This window comes from Phyllobates terribilis, unplaced genomic scaffold (assembly GCF_046119375.1).
Source record: "Phyllobates terribilis strain yellow unplaced genomic scaffold, ASM4611937v1 Scaffold_5__5_contigs__length_657084704, whole genome shotgun sequence".
Lineage (NCBI taxonomy): Eukaryota > Metazoa > Chordata > Amphibia > Anura > Dendrobatidae > Phyllobates > Phyllobates terribilis.
The window spans coordinates 418,661,148-418,682,212 of NW_027362765.1; the positions used below are offsets into that span (position 1 = coordinate 418,661,148).

Here is a 21,065-nt window from a genome sequence, read left to right on the forward strand (position 1 = left end):
TGTCACGCTTTAGCAAGTGCGAACAGCAGAGCAGAATGTGAACATTACACTGGGTGACTGTATCAGATTCCTGGTATAATGTAGGAGTAGCATTCATGAAGATATGGCCTCCAAAACAAGTTTATGCCAGATACCCATTAGTCAATCAAAAGTTAGATCAGCGGCCAGATATGCATCTTCTATGCTGCAATCAGCGTTGACTACAGAATCACGGCCATCTCCCACCCCGGGCTCTTAGAGCATGATGACAGCTGTATAATACAGCCAGCACCTACAAGTGATGGTGCGGCACATCTCCTTTCTCCAGTAATTGAACGTCATGGGGCAGAAAAAGTTTTCAACAAGTTTTTCAATTATGTAAATATGTATTACTTGTCACATAAGGTGAATGCAGCTGCACGATCTGTCTACACCTATGACCTAACAAAGTATAAGCAACACACAAATTATAGCAAGTACCTGAATGGAGAAAAGTCCAGCTGAAGCATCACAGGGCTCAGATAGGTCTCCAGGACTTCTACTATCTCATGAAAGTCTTCGGTGAGTTTTCTTTGCCTTTCATCGTCTTCGGTGTTCGGATCATTCTGAGTAACGACAGCTTATTATACGGAATTTAATGCCTTTCCATTCATTCTTAGCTGTATTATGACACTTCTATGATTTCTATGTATCTATGTTTCAGTACATAAACAGTAAAGCTTAGATTATAGTAATTTATCTGTTTTGGAAGTGTTCGTTTTGAAAAGTCAAGTGTGGAATATGGGGCTGATTCATGAAAGATTGCAGGTCAGAAAGCTGGCGAAAAAGCTTTGAAAAGTCACAATGTTTTGTTACACAAAAATGTTGCCATTTTTAAGCTAACTTGAATCAAGTCCGCTGAAACGGACAGAGCTGGGACAGAACCGGGACGGGGTGTGCATGCGCGCGCCCACCCATCCGATTCATCAAAAGTGCTGGCGTCTTGTAAGCAGGGCTGTGGAGTCGGAGAGTTGGTGTCCATTTTGGTGGAGTCGGAGTCGAAATCGGAGTCGCTATAAAATGGACCGACTGCAACTCCTAAAATATATAATAAATTGGGTACAGTAGTTCAATGCAGTTTGTGGGGAATATTTTTTTCATAATAATTTGGGAAACTTATGAAATGTCCTATAAATGTCTGTCCTATTCCTGATCTAAGGGTCTAGACTTTTAGCTGAGATTAATCTGTGCTACAGTAAATTTATCACATGAGTCATGTATGAGGGAGTCGGAGTCAGTAGTTTGGCTTACCGACTCCACAGCCCTGCTTGTAAGACAGAATTGTTACTCCAGTCCCTGACTGGAGTAGCATTTTTTTAGCTCGATGCACGCCACTTAAAATATGCTCCAAATTCATTAAGTGTTCGGCGCCTTTCACTCCAGAAAGCCTGGCACAGTGTGAGTGTGCACTCCGTCAGTCTTGATGAATCGGCCCTGATGTGTTTCGGATGATTAGTCCGAGGCAGGTGCAAGCTCCGATCGCCTAAAAAGACAGGTCTCATCTATACACATACACAGGGAGTGACCTGTCAGTCTAGTGGACTGGGTCAGGGAGAAGCTGCTGGGTGTCAATCATCCAAGTCACACAGTCCCCAGCTGCCTTTTCAAAGTATTTTCTTGAAAACATTGCAGTGTTTTTGAGTAAAAGATGAACGTCTGCTGGAACGCAGGCAACGTGTGATTCATGCTGCTCGTGGTTAGGGAAACGTGACTCTCCTGACAGCATGTGGGTGCCGGTGAGGATGCTTAGTCAAGGAGCAATGTCACCGCCATCTTCTCCCCAAGTGACTCTCCATAGCTGACAGGTTTCTCCCGCTTTGTGTATTGGGAAGACCTGTCAATCTAGAAGAGCATGGTGGGAAGAAGCCGGAAGGGACTGACCTCATGAGAGTCCTACTAATCACCTGGATCCATGCACCTATTGCAAAGTATTTTTTTTCTAACAATGAAGCATTTCAGAGTGAAACCTACATACGTGCAATAACCGAGTTTCCGATTCATGGTGCCTGTGGCTTGTACATCACGAATCATCTGACAGGTTCCTTTTTTTTTTGTTAATTCGTGGACAGCCTAAATTCTTCAAAGTGAAAGACTCTATAAGTAAATTCTATAGAATTTTCTTAAAGGGGATTTTTTTTGTCTTTTTCAGGAAGTTTTTCAATAGCACAAACCCAACCAAAGCTAAGAAAAGCCCATATCAGTAGGATACAGATCCACACAGAATTATTCTGTAAGTAATAGCAAAGGATATCTACAACTAGAGTTGGTAGAAATGTCCATACAGAAGATTCACAAGACACAGTCATACACGTCAGGGGTATACATCTTAATGATTGAAGAAGACATATTTCCAGACGCAGAAGCTACCATTGCTGGGCCCTTGCTGATTTTCCGTCTCGTGAAGCTTTCTTGATGTTCCCTTTTGAGGTTGCTCTGCATCGTATCTTGTTTGAACAGCTCCATTTTTTCCAACAAGCTTTTAAACATTTGACGATCCACAGAACATCGGGCAACTTTTACCCGCCCTGACGAAGTGAAGAAGATATTTGGTTTGGTACGGGACAAGAAAGGAAAAAAAAAAGAAAGAGATTTCTAAAAACAAACATTTCCAGCATATATTCCGCCGTCACTTACAGCTTTTTTGCTGCTGACTTGATTTTCCCTTTTGTGAGACTGGCTTTGGTTTTTCAAGAAGAGCTCCGTACAGGAGTGATCTATGGAAAAAATAAAGCCACGAAAGTAAAGACGTACGACCAGTTTCTGGAATATCCCCCCACTTTGCTTTTTTTCTTAATCCGGTGTCTGCAATATTGCTTGTGTAACTTTTTTTCTGTTAGCAGAGCGGAAAGGAAGTGTGACTTCGGAGAGGCAGTCTGTTGTATGGGAGAAAGAACTGCGCTAAAGGTGTAAAAACCCCAACATGAATTCTCTGCTTCATCACGTTCCTTGACATAAGAAGGCTAGTTGCGTTTGTAAAACTTTTTGACGCGTCTTGATAGTATTTTTGATGCCTTCCACCACTGACTATGGCAAGCGTATACCTTACCCATTTATTTATTTATTACTACTTATATATCTGCTATCACCTTACTTAATTTGTCCTTCCTTAATCCAACATATCCTGAGATATATGTTAAAGAAACATGAAAAAAATGTAGAAGTTTGACAGATACCATCTATTGGCTATCCATTACCCATAGACTCCAATGATAAAAAAACAAAAGAAAACATATACTTTTACTGGCTGGCTGTGAGGGATGCCTTTTACACAAGCCATCCGCCAGCCATTGGTCACGCATAGACAGTTGCTATCTACGGCCTTCTCAGAGAGGGATTCTGGCCCCGTCTCGCCCTTCAGCTCCAAGACACATCCAGTTTGGTCAGTTTCTCTGAGCTGACTGACTAAGGAGAAACAGCTAGCCTGGTTGCATGCAGGGCTAGCCAGGTGATCTAATCAGAACCTGTAGAGCTAGGATTTAACCCTAGCCTACCTGGCGTTGCTACAACTGTTCTGAGAGAAATTGTATTGAATTGGTATCATTCATATTCATTAATATATTTCTGAAACCTTGCAGTGCACAGGAAAATATTTTAAGTTAACATTAAAAAATAATTATTTGAAAAAAAAACAAAAACTAATATTATGGTTTAGAAAGTACCTGTCTTCTGAATGCTGCAAAACTACAAGATTAAAATTTGGTGGCAGCTCATTGAATATGCTGAAGTATTGCATGGTGACTTGAAGATTTCCCCACACCTAAAATGATCGAAAAATACAGTTATAACTACAATTAATGACATTTAATAAAATATAAAAAAACAGAAATATTTCAAAATTATCCTCTAATATAAGGTTATTAGGCTAGGTTCACACTTGTGGTGGTGTCTGTATTATTGTTGGTGGGGGTCACCTGGCGCCATTTGTGTCTGTCACACAACATAGCCATTTCTTACAGAACTTATGTTTTTTTGTTCCTATAACTGAACAAAAAAAACCTGAACTCCAAACGGTGGTGTGAATCCAGCCTTATATGTGTTCTAAGAGGAATATTTTTTGCCTCCCTCTCCAGGACGTTGCATAAAACGAAAGACCACTATACACATTATGCCTATAAATTATTCTTAAAACAAAAAATATAGTGGACAATAACCATATACAAATATATAAACTGTATTAAATAAATAATAATAATAAAAAACAACAACAACATGCAATTACAAAAGACATGTAAAAACACCCTAAAAAGGCAATGTGATCAATGTAAGTCCGACAATTGCATAATACAGTATCAATTAAGGAAGTGTAAAATATACCAATAAAGAAATAGGGGTACAATAGAAAGGGTCAATTTAAGCAAACATGATGCAAAAATTAAGAAATCCATGATTGTGATGTAAATAGATTAATGCCTCGAATCAAAATACCAAACCATAATATCAAATAGACCCACTTGTATGGAACTACGCCAGAGCAAAAAAAGGACAATTATAGCACCGACTGTACGCCATAGCTTGTAGATCATATGACTCAATACTCAGTACCCTGACACAAGTTTCACATAAAGCTTCATCAGGGGGTCAACATAACTATTGTTTGGCTGACAGCTATCTAATATGTAAGGTAGCCTTTATTCTTTGTCGGGAGGCAGCTTGCCTCCCTGACAGCTTTATGAGAAGCTAGGAAGGGAAAGCCACACTCCTTGGTTCCCGGATGAACTGGAGGGGATTTGTAGAAATATGGCACCCGTTTACTAAGCTGTGGGTGACTGTCTGGATAAAAAGTGACATACATTAAAGGCAGATTTCATAATCTATTTTTTTTTTCATTTCCAGGTCTAGCTGTTCTTTAAGCTATACAATTTCTCTGCTGCTTAGGACAAAAGAATAAAGAACAGCATTACCATGGGTGTCAAACGGGCACTTTTTATACTAAGCCATCGCTAATTTCCATTTGCGCTATTATCACTGCTAAAAGCAACATTCAAAATACTCAAAATGTGATTTAATTCATGTGACAGTAGTAACAGCGGTATAATGGATTCCCAAGTCAGGAGTCCTGTACATTGCCCACATACATTGCCTGTGGTTTCACCCGGGGAAGGGACTCACGCCTGACAACGGATGCAGCGCTGACGTGCAGCCAAAATGTCCCTACCTATCGCTAATGTACATGATAACTACATTAAGGCACAATTCTATAGGAGAGGACATTCTAATAGCTGCACCTGTCAAATGTTACCGATGTCTATTCATTAGAGAATAATGGGCCGCTGAGTCAGATTTCCTTTCTTGTCCATTTCAAGCAAACTTGGCAGCTTAAAATGAAACAGCGGGAGAAACATTAGAGAGAAGACAGTCAGATAATCACTGATTATACCCCAATGACGTGTATGTACAGTACAGACCAAAAGTTTGGACACACCTTCTCATTTAAAGATTTTCCTGTATTTTCATGACTATGAAAATTGTACATTCACACTGAAGGCATCAAAACTATGAATTAACACATGTGGAATTATATACTTAACAAAAAAGTGTGAAACAACTGAAAATATGTCTTATATTCTAGGTTCTTCAAAGTAGCCACCTTTTGCTTTGATGACTGCTTTGCACACTCTTGGCATTCTCTTGATGAGCTTCAAGAGGTAGTCACCGGGAATGGTTTTCACTTCACAGGTGTGCCCTGTCAGGTTTAATAAGTGGGATTTCTTGTCTTATAAATGGGGTTGGGACCATCAGTTGTGTTGTGCAGAAGTCTGGTGGATACACAGCTGATAGTTCTACTGAATAGACTGCTAGAATTTGTATTATGGCAAGAAAAAAGCAGCTAAGTAAAGAAAAATGAGTGGCCATCATTACTTTAAGAAATGAAGGTCAGTCAGTGTGAAAAATTGGTCAAACTTTGAAAGTGTCCCCAAGTGCAGTTGCAAAAACCATCAAGCGCTACAAAGAAACGGTCTCACATGAGTACCGCCCCAGGAAAGGAAGACCAAGAGTCACCTCTGCTTCTGAGAATAAGTTTATCCGAGTCACCAGCCTCAGAAATCGCAGGTTAACAGCAGCTCAGATTAGAGACCAGGTCAATGCCACACAGAGTTCTAGCAGCAGACACATCTCTACAACAACTGTTAAGAGGAGACTTTGTGCAGCAGGCCTTCATGGTAAAATAGCTGCTAGGAAACCACTGCTAAGGACAGGCAACAAGCAGAAGAGACTTGTTTGGGCTAAAGAACACAAGGAATGGACATTAGACCAGTGGAAATCTGTGCTTTGGTCTGATGAGTCCAAATTTGAGATCTTTGGTTCCAACCACCGTGTCTTTGTGCGACGCAGAAAAGGTGAACGGATGGACTCTACATGCCTGGTTCCCACCGTGAAGCATGGAGGAGGAGGTGTGATGGTGTGAGGGTGCTTTGCTGGTGACACTGTTGGGGATTTCTTCAAAATTGAAGGCATGCTGAACCAGCATGGCTACCACAGCATCTTGCAGCGGCATGCTATTCCATCCCGTTTGCGTTTAGTTGGACCATCATTTATTTTTCAACAGGACAATGACCCCAAACACACCTCCAGGCTGTGTAAGGGCTATTTGACCAAGAAGGAGAGTGATGGGGTGCTATGCCAGATGACCTGGCCTCCACAGTCACCAGACCTGAACCCAATCGAGATGGTTTGGGGTGAGCTGGACCGCAGAGTGAAGGCAGAAGGGCCAACAAGTGCTAAGCTTCTCTGGGAACTCCTTCAAGATTGTTGGAAGACCATTTCCGGTGACTACCTCTTGAAGCTCATCAAGAGAATGCCAAGAGTGTGCAAAGCAGTCATCAAAGCAAAAGGTGGCTACTTTGAAGAGCCTAGAATATAAGACATATTTTCAGTTGTTTCACACTTTTTTGTTAAGTATATAATTCCACGTGTTGATTCATAGTTTTGATGCCTTCAGTGTGAATGTACAATTTTCATAGTCATGAAAAATCTTTAAATGAGTTGTGTCCAAACTTTTGGTCTGTACTGTATGTGAATATTCACAACTGTAAAAATGAGTTTATATTAGGTGATCAGCTACGTAAAATGAACACCGATTGGTACAACAAAATAACAATGACCAATAGCACCTTGAATGTAATAAGGAGCATACCACTAAACATTATATGAACCAGAGAGACCATAGGTATTTTCAAAACCCAAAAGTAACATAATCAAAACACCATATGTTAAACTAAAAAAGATCAATGCTTTATTTATATATATATTTTTTTTAAAAAGATAACACATAGGTATAAATAACATGTGTGAAAGGACATAACATGGGCATGTGAGGCAGCAGGGGGTGGATGAAGACACAGCTGGTATCCAATTCACATTGGACCTATAATAGGTCACATAGTCCAACCCATACAATCCATAAGTCACAAAAAATGTGTGCAGAAAAAGTTATAGAAAAAGTTATAATGACATAGATCAAGTGACCTGTAACAAGTCACAGTATAGACAACCATCAAAAGTTTTTTCAGCAACACATAAAGTACAAGCATCACATGGAAAGGGTTAAGTAAGGCATACTTAGTGAAAGTAAACAGATAACCAGCCTCCCCTGACACTGCTGGTTATCTGTTTACTTTCACTAAGTATGTCTTACTTAACCCTTTCCATGTGATGCTTGTACTTTTTATGTGTTGCTGAAAAAACTTCTGATGGTTGTTTATACTGTGACTTGTTACAGGTCACTTGATCTATGTCATTATAACTCTTTCTATAACTTTCTCTGCACACATTGTTTGTGACTTATGGATTGTATGGGTTGGACTATGTGACCTATTATAGATCCAATGTGAATTGGATATCAGCTGTGTCTTTATCTACCCCCTGCTGCCTCACATGCCCATGTTATGTCCTTTCACACATGTTATTTATACCTATGTGTTATCTTTTTTTAAAAAATATATAAATAAAGCATTGATCTTTTTTAGTCTAACATATGGTGTTTTGATTATGTTACTTTGGGGTTTTGAAAATACCTATGGTCTCTCTGGTTCATAGAACACCGATTGGTGCGTATTAGGCCAAACAGCAGTCGTTTAGTAAACAGGCAGACCATATGTAATATGCGCATAGAACGATCAGAAATAGATAGTTCAATGCATGTAGGTTGCCATTATTTTAGGCAGCACATGTCCTGCTTACATATGACAATGAGCTGCCGAGGATGATGACCTTTTAGACAAGGCAAAAGATAATTTTACCTGATGAATGAGAGTTTTGCTTATTTATTGGGTGATCAAAACCCTGTTTATACTGCCCGATTATTAGAAAAAAAGAGAGTTCCTAGGAATGTTCGGTCACAATAATGGTGCGGTGTAGGGGTCATGATAACAGGGCACTGATCTGTGACGACTGCATTTGGTGCAAGTGAGATTAAAACAGATATTTGTTGATCAGGGGCGGTAATAGTGGGAGACTTGTGTTATTTTGTCATGTGATTTAAAAAGCATCGGGTACTATAACCAGGTGCCACGGGGCCAGGCTTTCCTAGGAAGGGCACAGCTAAGCGGCTACCTTGTTTTCACTGGAGTTCCTGATGGTGGAGTCAGACTTGTGCTGCAGGTAGCCGCCAGGTACCATTCCTAGGCAGTCCCTGGCACAGCAGCTGCCGACCCTAGGGGTCAGGTACGCAGACACGGAAAGGACTCTGGGTCGGTTCAGACAACTAGGTTCTGAATCCTCTATAGAACTGTTACCAACACGGAGAGACAGGACTGATTCGGAAACTGATAGACCAGTCCAGATACACAGAATACTCGGATAGGCACACGTTCAGATGGGATTTCTGGTTCAGGACTGGCCGCACAAGGAACAGGGACTATGGGTTCAGGACTGGCTACATAAGGACCAGGGATTTCAGGTTCAGGACACTGTCTACACCGGGACCAGGGGTTCGGGTTCAGGACAATGGCCACACCAGGACCAGGGGATCTCACAACTCATTAGTAGAGTACACACTACCTAATGATGCTTTGTTGCTTGGCACCTCCCTATTGGGGAGGTTGCCTTTTAAACAAGATTACTCCCAGCTATTGGTTGGGAGCCATCTTGCGGGTGCCCTCTTATACTAAATGCCTCCCAGCTATTGGCTGGGGGCATTTTACTATGTGCATCCGCTGTCCCTTTAAGAGCACGGGAGAGTGCGCGCACTAGGGGCACCGACGGGAAATGAGGCGTGCACAACACATGGAGACAGCACACCAGGGTCCATGCCGCGCGGCCGATCAGTATGCAATTGTCACCGCTTGGAGGGGGAAGGGAAAGCATGCAGGGACACCTGCAAATGGTGTTACAAAATGTCACAAAACTTTTGTACAACTCCATCTGACGTTATTGCGCCACTCCCAGTTAGCCTCACCTACTTTTTGAAAAGTGAGCGGAGCTCAGTGTGGATTGGGGTGTGGTAGAGAACGCGCAACAAATTCATCATCTATCGTTAATTACGATAGAAATGTATGCCAGTCCCTGACCAGCGTACATTCTTGTGGCGGTGCACAGTAGCCTCATTCATTAAGAGATGCACGATTCTTAATGAATTTGCCACATCTTACTCTAGCTCACGCTTCATCAAGACTGGCGTACAAAGGCTAGTCTTGATGAATCGGGGCCTCAGAGTGTGGAAACTGGAGCAACTGGAGAAAGCCCATACATCCACTGAGAACACATACAAACCTCATTATCACACTGAAAATTAGATCTAATTTTGCTGTGACTTTTTGATATTTTGCTGCCCCTGTAGATATTGGTATCAGTGCAGACACAGAATAAATAATCAACATCTAAATGATTATTTGTGATAGATTCATTGGTTTAATCTGTAGATGGGATTATCTTCTGCTGGCCTTTAGAGGTCCTGTGGGATTAGGGACTCATTATTGCTCCACTAGAGGATCTTCTTGTAATCTACTAGACCAGTATGTTCCTTTCACCCTTGTACCATGCACTGCCATAAAGACACATGTCAAATATATTACAATTCTAGAAATTCCTTACTTTTGAAGTGGCCCCCAGTCTCTGTTCGGCTTGTTTCCTCAAAGGACCCTCGTCTCCTTTCCCTTTTAGGTATTGCAGGAGATGCATCAAGGCGGCAAACTGTGAGTTGCTGGTATTAAGTGTCGCTGTAAGAACCAAGTCTTCTGTTGTCAGACTGGACACACAGCTCTGAGGAAGGAAAACCCATGGATAGATAAGTCTCCGTGTACATGATGGATATGCATTATAAACGAGACTGGTTTACTGCACGGTATGACCTATTATGGTCTACTAGACTTGGCTTTCTCACTTTTAGGCCTGTTTCACAAGTCTACGAAATACTGACCATTCTCAGATCTCAATACCGAGCCCGGGTCTACTGACCCAAGCTTACTGTCTTGCAGGCATATATGGGGCAGGGTCAGAAGACCCCATGGTCAGGCTGAGCAATGTGATCTGAGCACAGTCTGTGCGTCTCCGGCCTTTCTCAGTCTTATATACAGACTATGGCCCCGATTCATCATTTGTGTTTTTTTTTAAGTCACTTTCTATTCTTGCCTTGTGATATTCTTTGTCCTTTTTTACGCCAAATTCTAGAAAATGGTGAATTTTGAACAAAGTCAAAAATGGTCTTTCTTTCTTGAACTGTAATTGTGATTTTTTTTTTTAGCGCAAAAAGCCTCAAAAATTTCGCAAAAATTGTGGTACTCAAAAACACACTAAGGGGGACTGGAGTGGAGTTTGGTCAAATTTTGCGACTTTTTACAAAGTCGCACATAAAGAATCAGGCAAAAACTTTTGGAAGGAGTAGCTAAACTCAGCCTACAAAGTGGAAAAAAAAGATGAACACATATAGAATAGGCTTTAAAATGGTGTAAATAGAATAAAAAATGGGGTGCAGACAAAAAAAGGCGCAAACATACAAAACTAGACAAAAAAAAATAGGCACAAAGGCAATGATGAATTGGGGGGGTCTATGTCTTTAGTAAAGGACTTGGGCTCGAGTCCAATCAAAAATGATACACAAGCAATCATGAAACACGAGTGACGTCACCGACCTGTCAAAGCATGATAGGGACAAGGACATTCGTACCGGCCCTCAATAGCAGGGTCGACTATGTGAATGTAAGCACCAAAATAGCCCACCACTGGGAGCCCAAAGACCACTAAAATGGGCGCTCTAAGCTCTTCGTTCCTCCTCACTCTATACCCCACGAAGCTTTAATTGAATGTTGGTCAGGTATGTGCCGTGCCAGACCATCTAGATGATGGAAGCAGCCAAGTGCTGTACCTGGCTGTCCCTGTCAATCCCATTGACTATAAATGGATCCACTTGGGACCCCCATTCTAATGCAACAGGGGTCCCAGTGATCAGACATTCATCATCTATCCTGTGGCTATGCTATTTATGTCAGTTGTGGGGAAAACCCTCTTATAAATGTATTTGTTACATTCCTACCCAAACCTGCTTCAGCAATGTCTGGTGCCACCATAATTAGTCTGTGGGTGACACTGGTGATAGAGGAGACATAATAATCAATACCATTGGATGGCAAAGGTGCTGTCCAAGCCACAGATACTGGTGTGGTTGGGACCTGTGGTTCCCCCCAGCCAGACAGAATAGGTGTGTGCTGTTCCGCAGCTCATTTGTGTGCTTAGTTCCTTGCTGTGGCCGGTGGGGCAGCACCACACCTTACTTACACTCCCTTCATACTGCCCAGAGTAGCCAGTTATTGTGCTTGGTTACTCCCTCTATTCTGGTGCTATTTTTTTGTTGTTGTGCTCTTCTTGGTTTTAACCTTACTTGTGACTCTGACCAGTCGTGTCTCTGTTACCCCCCTGACTTGACCTTAGCTTGTCTGACTTCACATCCTGGTATCCGACCAGCCATTTTCCAGATTACAGAATAAAGTATTGCCTTCTGATTCTGAACTTGGTTTTGTTCCTCCACATACTATCTAAATTGACTATCCTTGCCTCAGGCTCACTGCACCAGCCAGCAGCTACTCTGTGGACGCAACCCAGGGGGCCCTGATGAAAGTCAAGATCCTTGTACAAGGAGTTAAAAGGTGAAGGCCAAGGTTCCTCTAGGATCTGCTAGATCAGGGGTCTCAAACTCGGCTGGGTATATGGGCCGCACATGGAAAAAATTTGAATTTGGGGGGCCGCATTCTTTGTTCAATGTGACATTTTTAGTGATACCATTTTTTTTGTATACACCTTTTGAACATTTTTGCCGTGTTTATTTTTTTATGGCTTGGGTCGTTATGGATGTGGCGATAATAAACGTGCACTTTTTTGTGTTTACTTTAGTTTACATATAAAACAGCATTTTTAGTGCCCAATATTTTTTCATGCTTTATTTTATTTTTTATTTTTTTTACAATTTTATTTCCCCCAATTGGCCACATACAGTAATATTGTCTTAAAATTAGCATCATATAGTAATAATGGAAAACATCTTGTAGTAATGTTCCCCATCCAAGTCCCCATCTTGTACTAATGTGCCCCATCCAGGTCCCCATCCTGTGGCTATGTGCCCCATCCAGGTCCCCATCCTGTGGCAACGTTCCCCATCCTGGCGCCCATCTTGTACTAATGTGCCTCATCCAGGTCCCCATCTTGGGGCTATGTGCCCCATCCAGGTCCCCATCCTGTGGCAATGTTCCCCATCCAGGTCCCCATCTTGTGGCTCTGGTCCCCATCTTGTGGCTCTGTGCCCCATCCAGGTCCACATCTTGAGGCTATGTGCCCCATCCAGGTCCACATCTTGAGGCTATGTGCCCCATCCAGGTCCACATCTTGAGGCTATGTGCCCCATCCAGGTCCACATCTTGTGGCTCTGTGCCCCATCCAGGTCCACATCTTGAGGCTATGTGCCCCATCCAGGTCCACATCTTGAGGCTATGTGCCCCATCCAGGTCCCCATCCTGTGGCAACGTTCCCCATCCTGGCGCCCATCTTGTACTAATGTGCCTCATCCAGGTCCCCATCCTGTGGCAATGTTCCCCATCCAGGTCCCCATCTTGTGGCTCTGGTCCCCATCTTGTGGCTCTGTGCCCCATCCAGGTCCACATCTTGAGGCTCTGTGCCCCATCCAGGTCCCCATCCTGTGGCTATGTGCCCCATCCAGGTCCACATCTTGAGGCTATGTGCCCCATCCAGGTCCACATCTTGAGGCTCTGTGCCCCATCCAGGTCCCCTCTTGTGGCTATGTGCCCCATCCAGGTCCCCTCTTGTGGCTATGTGCCCCATCCAGGTCCCCATCTTGTGGCTATGTGCCCCATCCAGGTCCCCTCTTGTGGCTATGTGCCCCATCCAGGTCCCCTCTTGTGGCTATGTGCCCCATCCAGGTCCCCTCTTGTGGCTCTGTGCCCCATCCCGGTCCCCATGTTGTGGCTCTGTGCCCCCTGTGCTGTTCTTCACACACATAAAATAGAAAAAAAAAAAGATGATTCTCACCTGTCCTCCGTTCCCTCGGCGTCCTTCCTGCAGATGTGGCCCGCAGGCACCACAGAGTCCGACCCCTTGACGATCCCGACCTGGTCCAGGAGGAGCCGCCGACAGCAGCGCTGCATTGCCGCACAGAGACTGTCTCCCAGCACAGCATTTTCAATGTCAGCCGCCGGCCAATCAGAGGCCAGCAGCTGACATCTGCATATGGCAATGACCTCATACTCGCTGCGCCGACACGCAGATATCAGCTGCTGGCCTCTGACTGGCCAGCGGCTGGCATTGGAAATGCAGTGCTGGGAAACAGTCTCTGTGTGGCAATTCAGCGCTGCTGTCGGCGGCTCCTCCTGGACCAGGTCGGGATCGTCAAGGGGTCTGTGCCTGCGGGCCGCATAAAGCAGCCTCAGGGGCCGCATGCGGCCCGCGGGCTGCGTGTTTGAGACCCCTGTGCTAGATGGAGTGGCTTGAACCAAGTTGAACCAAGGCCACGTTCAGTATTTGGTGTAGCGCCGGCGTCCCTGCCCTCTGCTAGGCAGGGACGCTGTTCCCCTCACCTCCCTGCTCCGTGCCCGGCGTCCTCCTCCCGCTCTGCTGGCAGCGCGCGCTCCTTCCCGGCCACTGTGCTTAGGGCGCGCGCGCGCTCTCCCTCCCTCTTAAAGGGGCCGCGCGCGCCGTCCTGCCTGATATTCCGCTACCTGCCTGCTTGCCTGAGGTCCGACGGTCTGCCTTCCAACTCCTGTCAGTCTGTCTATGGACCAGCTTGCCCGCTCACCTGGGAGCGCACATCTGCTACCTGTCTGCTAGCCTACCTGGAGGCTCCGCCGTCACGTGCTGTGACCACCTGCCTGTCCAGTGACTCCTGTCCGCTCACCTGAGAGCGCTCATCTGCTGCCTGTCCGTTAGCCTACCTGGAGGCTCTGCTGTCACGTGCTGTGACCACCCGCTTATCCAGAGACTCTCGCCCGCTCATCTGGGAGCGCTCTTCTGCCGCCTGTCTGTTGGTCTTCCTGGAGGCTCCGCCGTCACATGCTGTGACCACCCGTTTATCCAGAGACTCTCGCCTGCTCACCTGGGAGCTCAAGTCTACCATCAGCCGCTACAGGTCGTACCAACCCTTTACCCAGAGACTGCCCCGGTCACTTGCCGTGACCATCTGCCCGTTCTTCCAGAGACTGTCCCGGTCACTTGCCGTGACCATCTGCCCGTTCACCCAGAGACTGCCCCGGTCACTTGCCGTGACCATCTGCCCGTTCACCCAGAGACTGCCCCAGTCACTTGCCGTGATCTCCTGCCCGTTCTTCCAGAGACTGTCCCGGTCACTTGCCGTGACCATCTGCCCGTTCACCCAGAGACTGCCCCAGTCACTTGTCGTGATCTCCTGCCCGTTCTTCCAGAGACTGTCCCGGTCACCTGCTGTGACTGCCTGCCTGGTCGCCACCCGCTCCCTTACAAGGACCGCCCCCTTGTATAGTAGCTCAGAGGTTCCGCCTACCAGACCCGTTACAGTTTGCTCGGCCATGGAACCCGGTGGCACCCAAGCTCCCTCGCTCTCGGACCTCTGTCATGAACTGTCCCGTCAGAGGTCCCAACAGGAGTCCATCCTGGGTCACCTGCGGAATGTCAATTCTCGCCTGGACACTCTGACTGCTCCACCAGCAACCACCGCCAGTGCCATGACTCGCAACCCGGCAGCTCCGCTGCCCACCAATACCATGATATCTTACCCCGGACCCCGGCTTTCTGCACCTCCTCGCTTCGGAGGCGACTCCGCCCAAGCTCGGGGCTTCATTAATCAGTGCACCCTGCACTTTGAACTATTCTCCCACCAGTTTAACTCCGACCGGGCCAAAATTGCCTTCATCATGTCCCATCTCACCGGGGAGGCCCTGGCCTGGCTAAATCCTCTATGGGAGAGAGGAGACCCCCTGGTGTCCGACTTGCCTGCCTTCCTCACGGCTTTCCGGAAAGTCTTCGACGAACCCGGACGGAAGACCTCATCCGCATCATCTCTGCTACGCCTCCGTCAGGGAAGTCTCACCGTGGGCCAATATGCCATACGGTTCCGTACCCTTGCCTCGGAGCTGGCCTGGGATAACGACGCTCTGGTATCCGTCTTCTGGGAGGGTCTGTCCGGCCGTATTAAAGATGAACTTGCCGGTCGGGACGTTCCTACCACTCTCGATGACCTAATATCTCTTGCCACCCGGATTGACCTACGGTTCCAGGAGCGTGCCAAAGAGGTCAGCCGTGAGAGGAGGTTTCCACGTCTAGCTCCTACTTTTCAGAAACCCGTCACTCCCTCCATCTCTCCCCAGGTACACTCTACTGAGCCTATGCAGGTCGACCAGACCAAGATGGTCAAAACCCGTCAGGACTTACGCCGTGCCGAGGGGAGCTGCTTCTACTGTGGCAGTAAGGAGCACCGGATCCGTGCCTGCCCAGAGAGGTCGGGAAACGCCTGTGTCTAGGTTCGCTCAGAGAGGTCGACCTAGACAAGAATAAATCCTCTCCATCTCTGCTGCTGTCAGTTTCAATCGTCTGCGGGGAGAACCGTTATTTCGAACTAGCCCAACTGGACTCTGGAGCAGCCGGGAATCTTATTTCACAGTCCCTGGTAGAGAAATACCGCATCCCCACCAAACCTCTGGCTGTACCCTTGTCTGTTGCTGCCGTGGATGGGGGCCTCTTACCACGCCCCATCCAACTCATCACCGAATCCATTACTCTGCAGGTGGGAATGCTGCATTCTGAGAGTATCTCCTTTCATGTTCTGCCTGGACTCTCTCATGCCCTCTTGCTAGGTCTACCTTGGCTCCAGAGACATGCACCCGTGCTTGACTGGCAGACCGGAGAAGTCCTTCGCTGGGGACAGGACTGCCATAAGACCTGTCTGGTTCCCGTCCATCCCGTCCGTCCTTCTCCTACCCCAGCTAATCTACCTGGACTTCCGATTCCTTATTGGTCTTATGCTGATGTCTTTAATAAAAAGGAAGCAGAGACACTACCCCCTCATAGACCATACGACTGCCCTATCGACTTGTTACCCGGTACTACTCCTCCCCGTGGGCGTATTTATCCATTATCCGCTGCTGAGACCCGGTCGATGTCCGAATATATTGAGGAGAATCTGGCCAGGGGATTCATCCGGAAATCTACCTCCCCGGCGGGAGCAGGCTTCTTCTTCGTAAAAAAGAAGGACGGCTCTCTCCGTCCCTGTATAGACTATAGAGGCCTTAACCAGATCACGGTGAAGAATAAGTACCCCCTTCCGCTCATTCCGGAGTTATTTGATCGTCTGAGAGGGGCTAGAATCTTCACCAAACTGGACCTCCGTGGGGCGTACAACCTGGTTCGTATCCGTCAGGGGGATGAATGGAAGACGGCATTCAACACCCGGGACGGCCACTATGAATATCTGGTAATGCCCTTTGGTCTCTGTAACGCTCCTGCTGTCTTTCAAGAGTTGGTCAATGACATCTTCCGGGACCTTCTCTACTCCTGCGTAGTGGTGTACCTGGACGACATCTTGGTCTTCTCTCCGGATCTCCAGACTCACCGGAGGGACGTTCGTCAGGTCCTGCTCAGGCTCAGGCAGAATCTCCTCTTCGCTAAATACGAGAAGTGCCTCTTTGAGCAGACCTCGCTTCCGTTTTTGGGCTACATTATTTCTCAGACCGGCCTACGAATGGATCCAGAGAAACTGTCTGCCATCGAGAAATGGCCTCGACCGGAGGGGTTGAAGGCCATTCAGCGGTTCCTGGGCTTCGCCAACTACTACCGCCTCTTCATACCACACTTCTCTTCCCGGACTGCCCCAATTTCCGCGCTCACCCGTAAAGGTACTAATCCCAAAGAGTGGCCGCCCGAAGCAGAGGAGGCCTTTCTTTCCTTAAAACAGGCCTTCTCTTCCGCCCCGGTGCTGCATCGCCCGGACGGCAACAAGCAGTTCTTCCTGGAAGTTGACGCCTCCTCCTCTGGAGCCGGAGCGGTACTTACTCAAAAATCATCTTCCGGGAGAATGGTAACTTGCGGCTTCTTCTCTAAACTCTTCTCCTCCTCAGAGCGCAATTATTCCATAGGAGACCGAGAGTTATTGGCCATCAAACTGGCATTGGAGGAGTGGCGTTACCTGCTCGAGGGGGCTCTTCACCCGGTAATAATTTACACTGACCACAAGAACTTGGCTTACCTCCAGCATGCCCAGAGACTTAACCCGCGCCAAGCCCGGTGGTCCTTGCTTTTTGCTCGCTTTGATTTTGTTCTTCATTTTCGCCCGGCTGACAAAAACGTCAAGGCGGACGCCCTGTCTCGATCCTTTCTGGTGTCTGATCTCGAGGAAGATCCGAAACACATCATCGATCCCGCCAGAGTAATGCAGGTGGCTCCCGTGAGTCTAAATCGTCTCCCTCCCGGAAAGACGTTCGTATCAGTACCTGATCGGGAGAAGATCCTTCACTGGGGTCACTCGTCTAAACTGGCTGGCCATGCCGGTCAGAAAAAGACCCTCCAGCTTATTACCCGGCACTACTGGTGGCCTACCCTGCACAAGGACGTAATAGACTTTGTTTCTGCCTGTGTGTCCTGCGCCCGCAACAAGGTTCCGAGACATCTGCCAGCCGGTCGCCTCCTTCCGCTCCCAGTACCTGCTGCCCCCTGGCAGCATATAGCAATGGACTTTATAACTGACCTCCCAGTCTCTGCCGGTTGTACGGTCATTTGGGTGGTCGCTGACCGCTTCTCCAAGATGGCTCATTTCGTTCCCCTGCCAGGCCTCCCGTCTGCACCCGAGCTAGCTAAAGACTTTATTCATCACATCTTTCGTCTTCATGGCCTGCCCCTCCACATCGTGTCGGATCGTGGGGTACAGTTCACCTCACGCTTCTGGAGAGCCACTTGTAAACTGCTAGATGTCACCCTGGACTTCTCTTCCGCTTACCACCCACAGTCCAATGGTCAAGTGGAGCGGATCAATCAGAACCTGACCAGTTACCTCCGGCACTTCGTTAATGCCCATCATTCAGACTGGGTGGATCTCCTACCATGGGCCGAGTTCTCTTATAACAATCACGAGAGCGAATCCTCCTCCAAATCCCCGTTTTTTGTAGTCTTCGGTCAGCATCCTCGGATTCCTTTTCCTGTCTCCACCTCTGTGGACAACCCGGCTGCGGAATCTCTCGTTAGCAAATTTTCCTCCATTTGGGAGAGTACCCGATCCGCACTCCTTCAGTCGTCCGAACGGATGAAAAGACACGCTGACAAAAAACGCCTGGATCCTCCACAATTTCGTCCTGGAGATAAAGTCTGGCTCTCATCTAAATATGTCCGACTCAAGATACCTTCTTACAAGTTAGGGCCTCGGTTCATCGGCCCCCTGGAGGTCATCAGTCAGATCAACCCGGTGGCCTATAAATTGAAACTCCCGGCCAACTTACGGATCCCTAACTCCTTCCATGTATCTCTCCTCAAACCTGTGGTACTTAACTCTTTTTCCAAGTCTACAGGTACGCCTCCTGCTCCGGTTTCTGCTGAGGACGAGTTTGAGGTAGAGAACATTCTTGCCACCAAAAGGGTAAGAGGAAAGACCTTTTTTCTAGTAGATTGGAAGGGGTTTGGTCCTGAGGAGAGAACGTGGGAGCCCCGGGAGAACATCCATGCCCCTCTTATCCTTGCTAAATTTCTGTCTGGCCTAAAAAAGGGGGGGCCTAAAGGGGGGGGTACTGTAGCGCCGGCGTCCCTGCCCTCTGCTCGGCAGGGACGCTGTTCCCCTCACCTCCCTGCTCCGTGCCCGGCGTCCTCCTCCCGCTCTGCTGGCAGCGCGCGCTCCTTCCCGGCCACTGTGCTTAGGGCGCGCGCGCGCGCTCTCCCTCCCTCTTAAAGGGGCCGCGCGCGCCGTCCTAAGGAGTCCCCGGCCAATGGCCGGAGGACTTCACCATATATAAGGCACCTCCTCCAAAATGGAGGTGCCCGAGCAATGTTGTTGCACTGTTCACTACTCTGCTTCAGCCCTCAGGTCCCGTTGCCAGTTACCTGCCAGATTCCTGCCAGCTTGCTGTCTTATTCCTGCCTGATATTCCGCTACCTGCCTGCTAGCCTGAGGTCCGACGGTCTGCCTTACAACTCCTGTCAGTCTGTCTAAGGACCAGCTTGCCCGCTCACCTGGGAGCGCACTTCAGCTACCTGCCTGCTTGCCTGAGGTCCGACGGTCTGCCTTCCAACTCCTGTCAGTCTGTCTATGGACCAGCTTGCCCGCTCACCTGGGAGCGCACATCTGCTACCTGTCTGCTAGCCTACCTGGAGGCTCCGCCGTCACGTGCTGTGACCACCTGCCTGTCCAGTGACTCCTGTCCGCTCACCTGAGAGCGCTCATCTGCTGCCTGTCCGTTAGCCTACCTGGAGGCTCTGCTGTCACGTGCTGTGACCACCCGCTTATCCAGAGACTCTCGCCCGCTCATCTGGGAGCGCTCTTCTGCCGCCTGTCTGTTGGTCTTCCTGGAGGCTCCGCCGTCACATGCTGTGACCACCCGTTTATCCAGAGACTCTCGCCTGCTCACCTGGGAGCTCAAGTCTACCATCAGCCGCCACAGGTCGTACCAACCCTTTACCCAGAGACTGCCCCGGTCACTTGCCGTGACCATCTGCCCGTTCTTCCAGAGACTGTCCCGGTCACTTGCCGTGATCATCTGCCCGTTCACCCAGAGACTGCCCCGGTCACTTGCCGTGACCATCTGCCCGTTCACCCAGAGACTGCCCCGGTCACTTGCCGTGACCATCTGCCCGTTCACCCAGAGACTGCCCCAGTCACTTGCCGTGATCTCCTGCCCGTTCTTCCAGAGACTGTCCCGGTCACTTGCCGTGACCATCTGCCCGTTCACCCAGAGACTGCCCCAGTCACTTGTCGTGATCTCCTGCCCGTTCTTCCAGAGACTGTCCCGGTCACCTGCTGTGACTGCCTGCCTGGTCGCCACCCGCTCCCTTACAAGGACCGCCCCCTTGTATAGTAGCTCAGAGGTTCCGCCTCCCAGACCCGTTACATTTGGTCAGTATTTTACATCAGTATTTGTAAGCCAAAACCAGGAATGGGGGAGAATTACAGAAGTGGTGACGTGTGTCTATTATACTTTTCCTCTGATTGCTCCACTCTTGGCTTACAAATACTGATGTAAAATACTAACCAAATACTGAACGTGTGAATGTGGCCTAAGGTTGCTTTTTTTACAGCTAAAAACTTGCATCTCAGTGGTATCACATCTGTAAGGTAGCCTTCCCCCAGCCATACATAATGATTGACAGCTTCTTATCTGTCGCATACTGTCCTCAGACATTGCTGCGTGTCCCAGGTCTGCCAACCAATAACACAAAATGGTTAATCACTGTACGTCCTTTTGTTTTAAACTAAATAGGTCCAAAATTCAGTGTGAATTATTTTCTTTATATACGGTACATTGTAAAAATTAATATGTATTATAACGTTGCAAAAACTTTAAAATTGTAAAAATAAACTTTATATGTATTGTAAAATTATTTTCTTTATATATATATTGTGCAATTATTTTCTTATATATATATATATATATATATATATA

At 47.3% G+C, this 21,065-nt stretch overlaps 1 protein-coding gene across 2 annotated transcripts in view; it reads right to left on the minus strand.

The window, feature by feature from the left end:
• The window catches only part of CFAP46 (cilia and flagella associated protein 46), a 231,327-nt gene that overhangs the window by 43,265 nt on the left and 166,997 nt on the right, over positions 1-21,065 (minus strand). Inside the window, exons 45-49 of one of the 2 annotated variants that reach the window (XM_073685200.1) lie at positions 10,051-10,218; positions 3,678-3,775; positions 2,653-2,732; positions 2,386-2,543; positions 460-584 (exon numbers count right to left, since the gene is read on the minus strand). In XM_073685200.1, coding sequence (XP_073541301.1) covers positions 460-584; positions 2,386-2,543; positions 2,653-2,732; positions 3,678-3,775; positions 10,051-10,218 — 629 coding nt within the window. The remainder of the gene's footprint in view (positions 1-459; positions 585-2,385; positions 2,544-2,652; positions 2,733-3,677; positions 3,776-10,050; positions 10,219-21,065) is intronic. The other variant, XM_073685201.1, reaches the window with a different exon arrangement.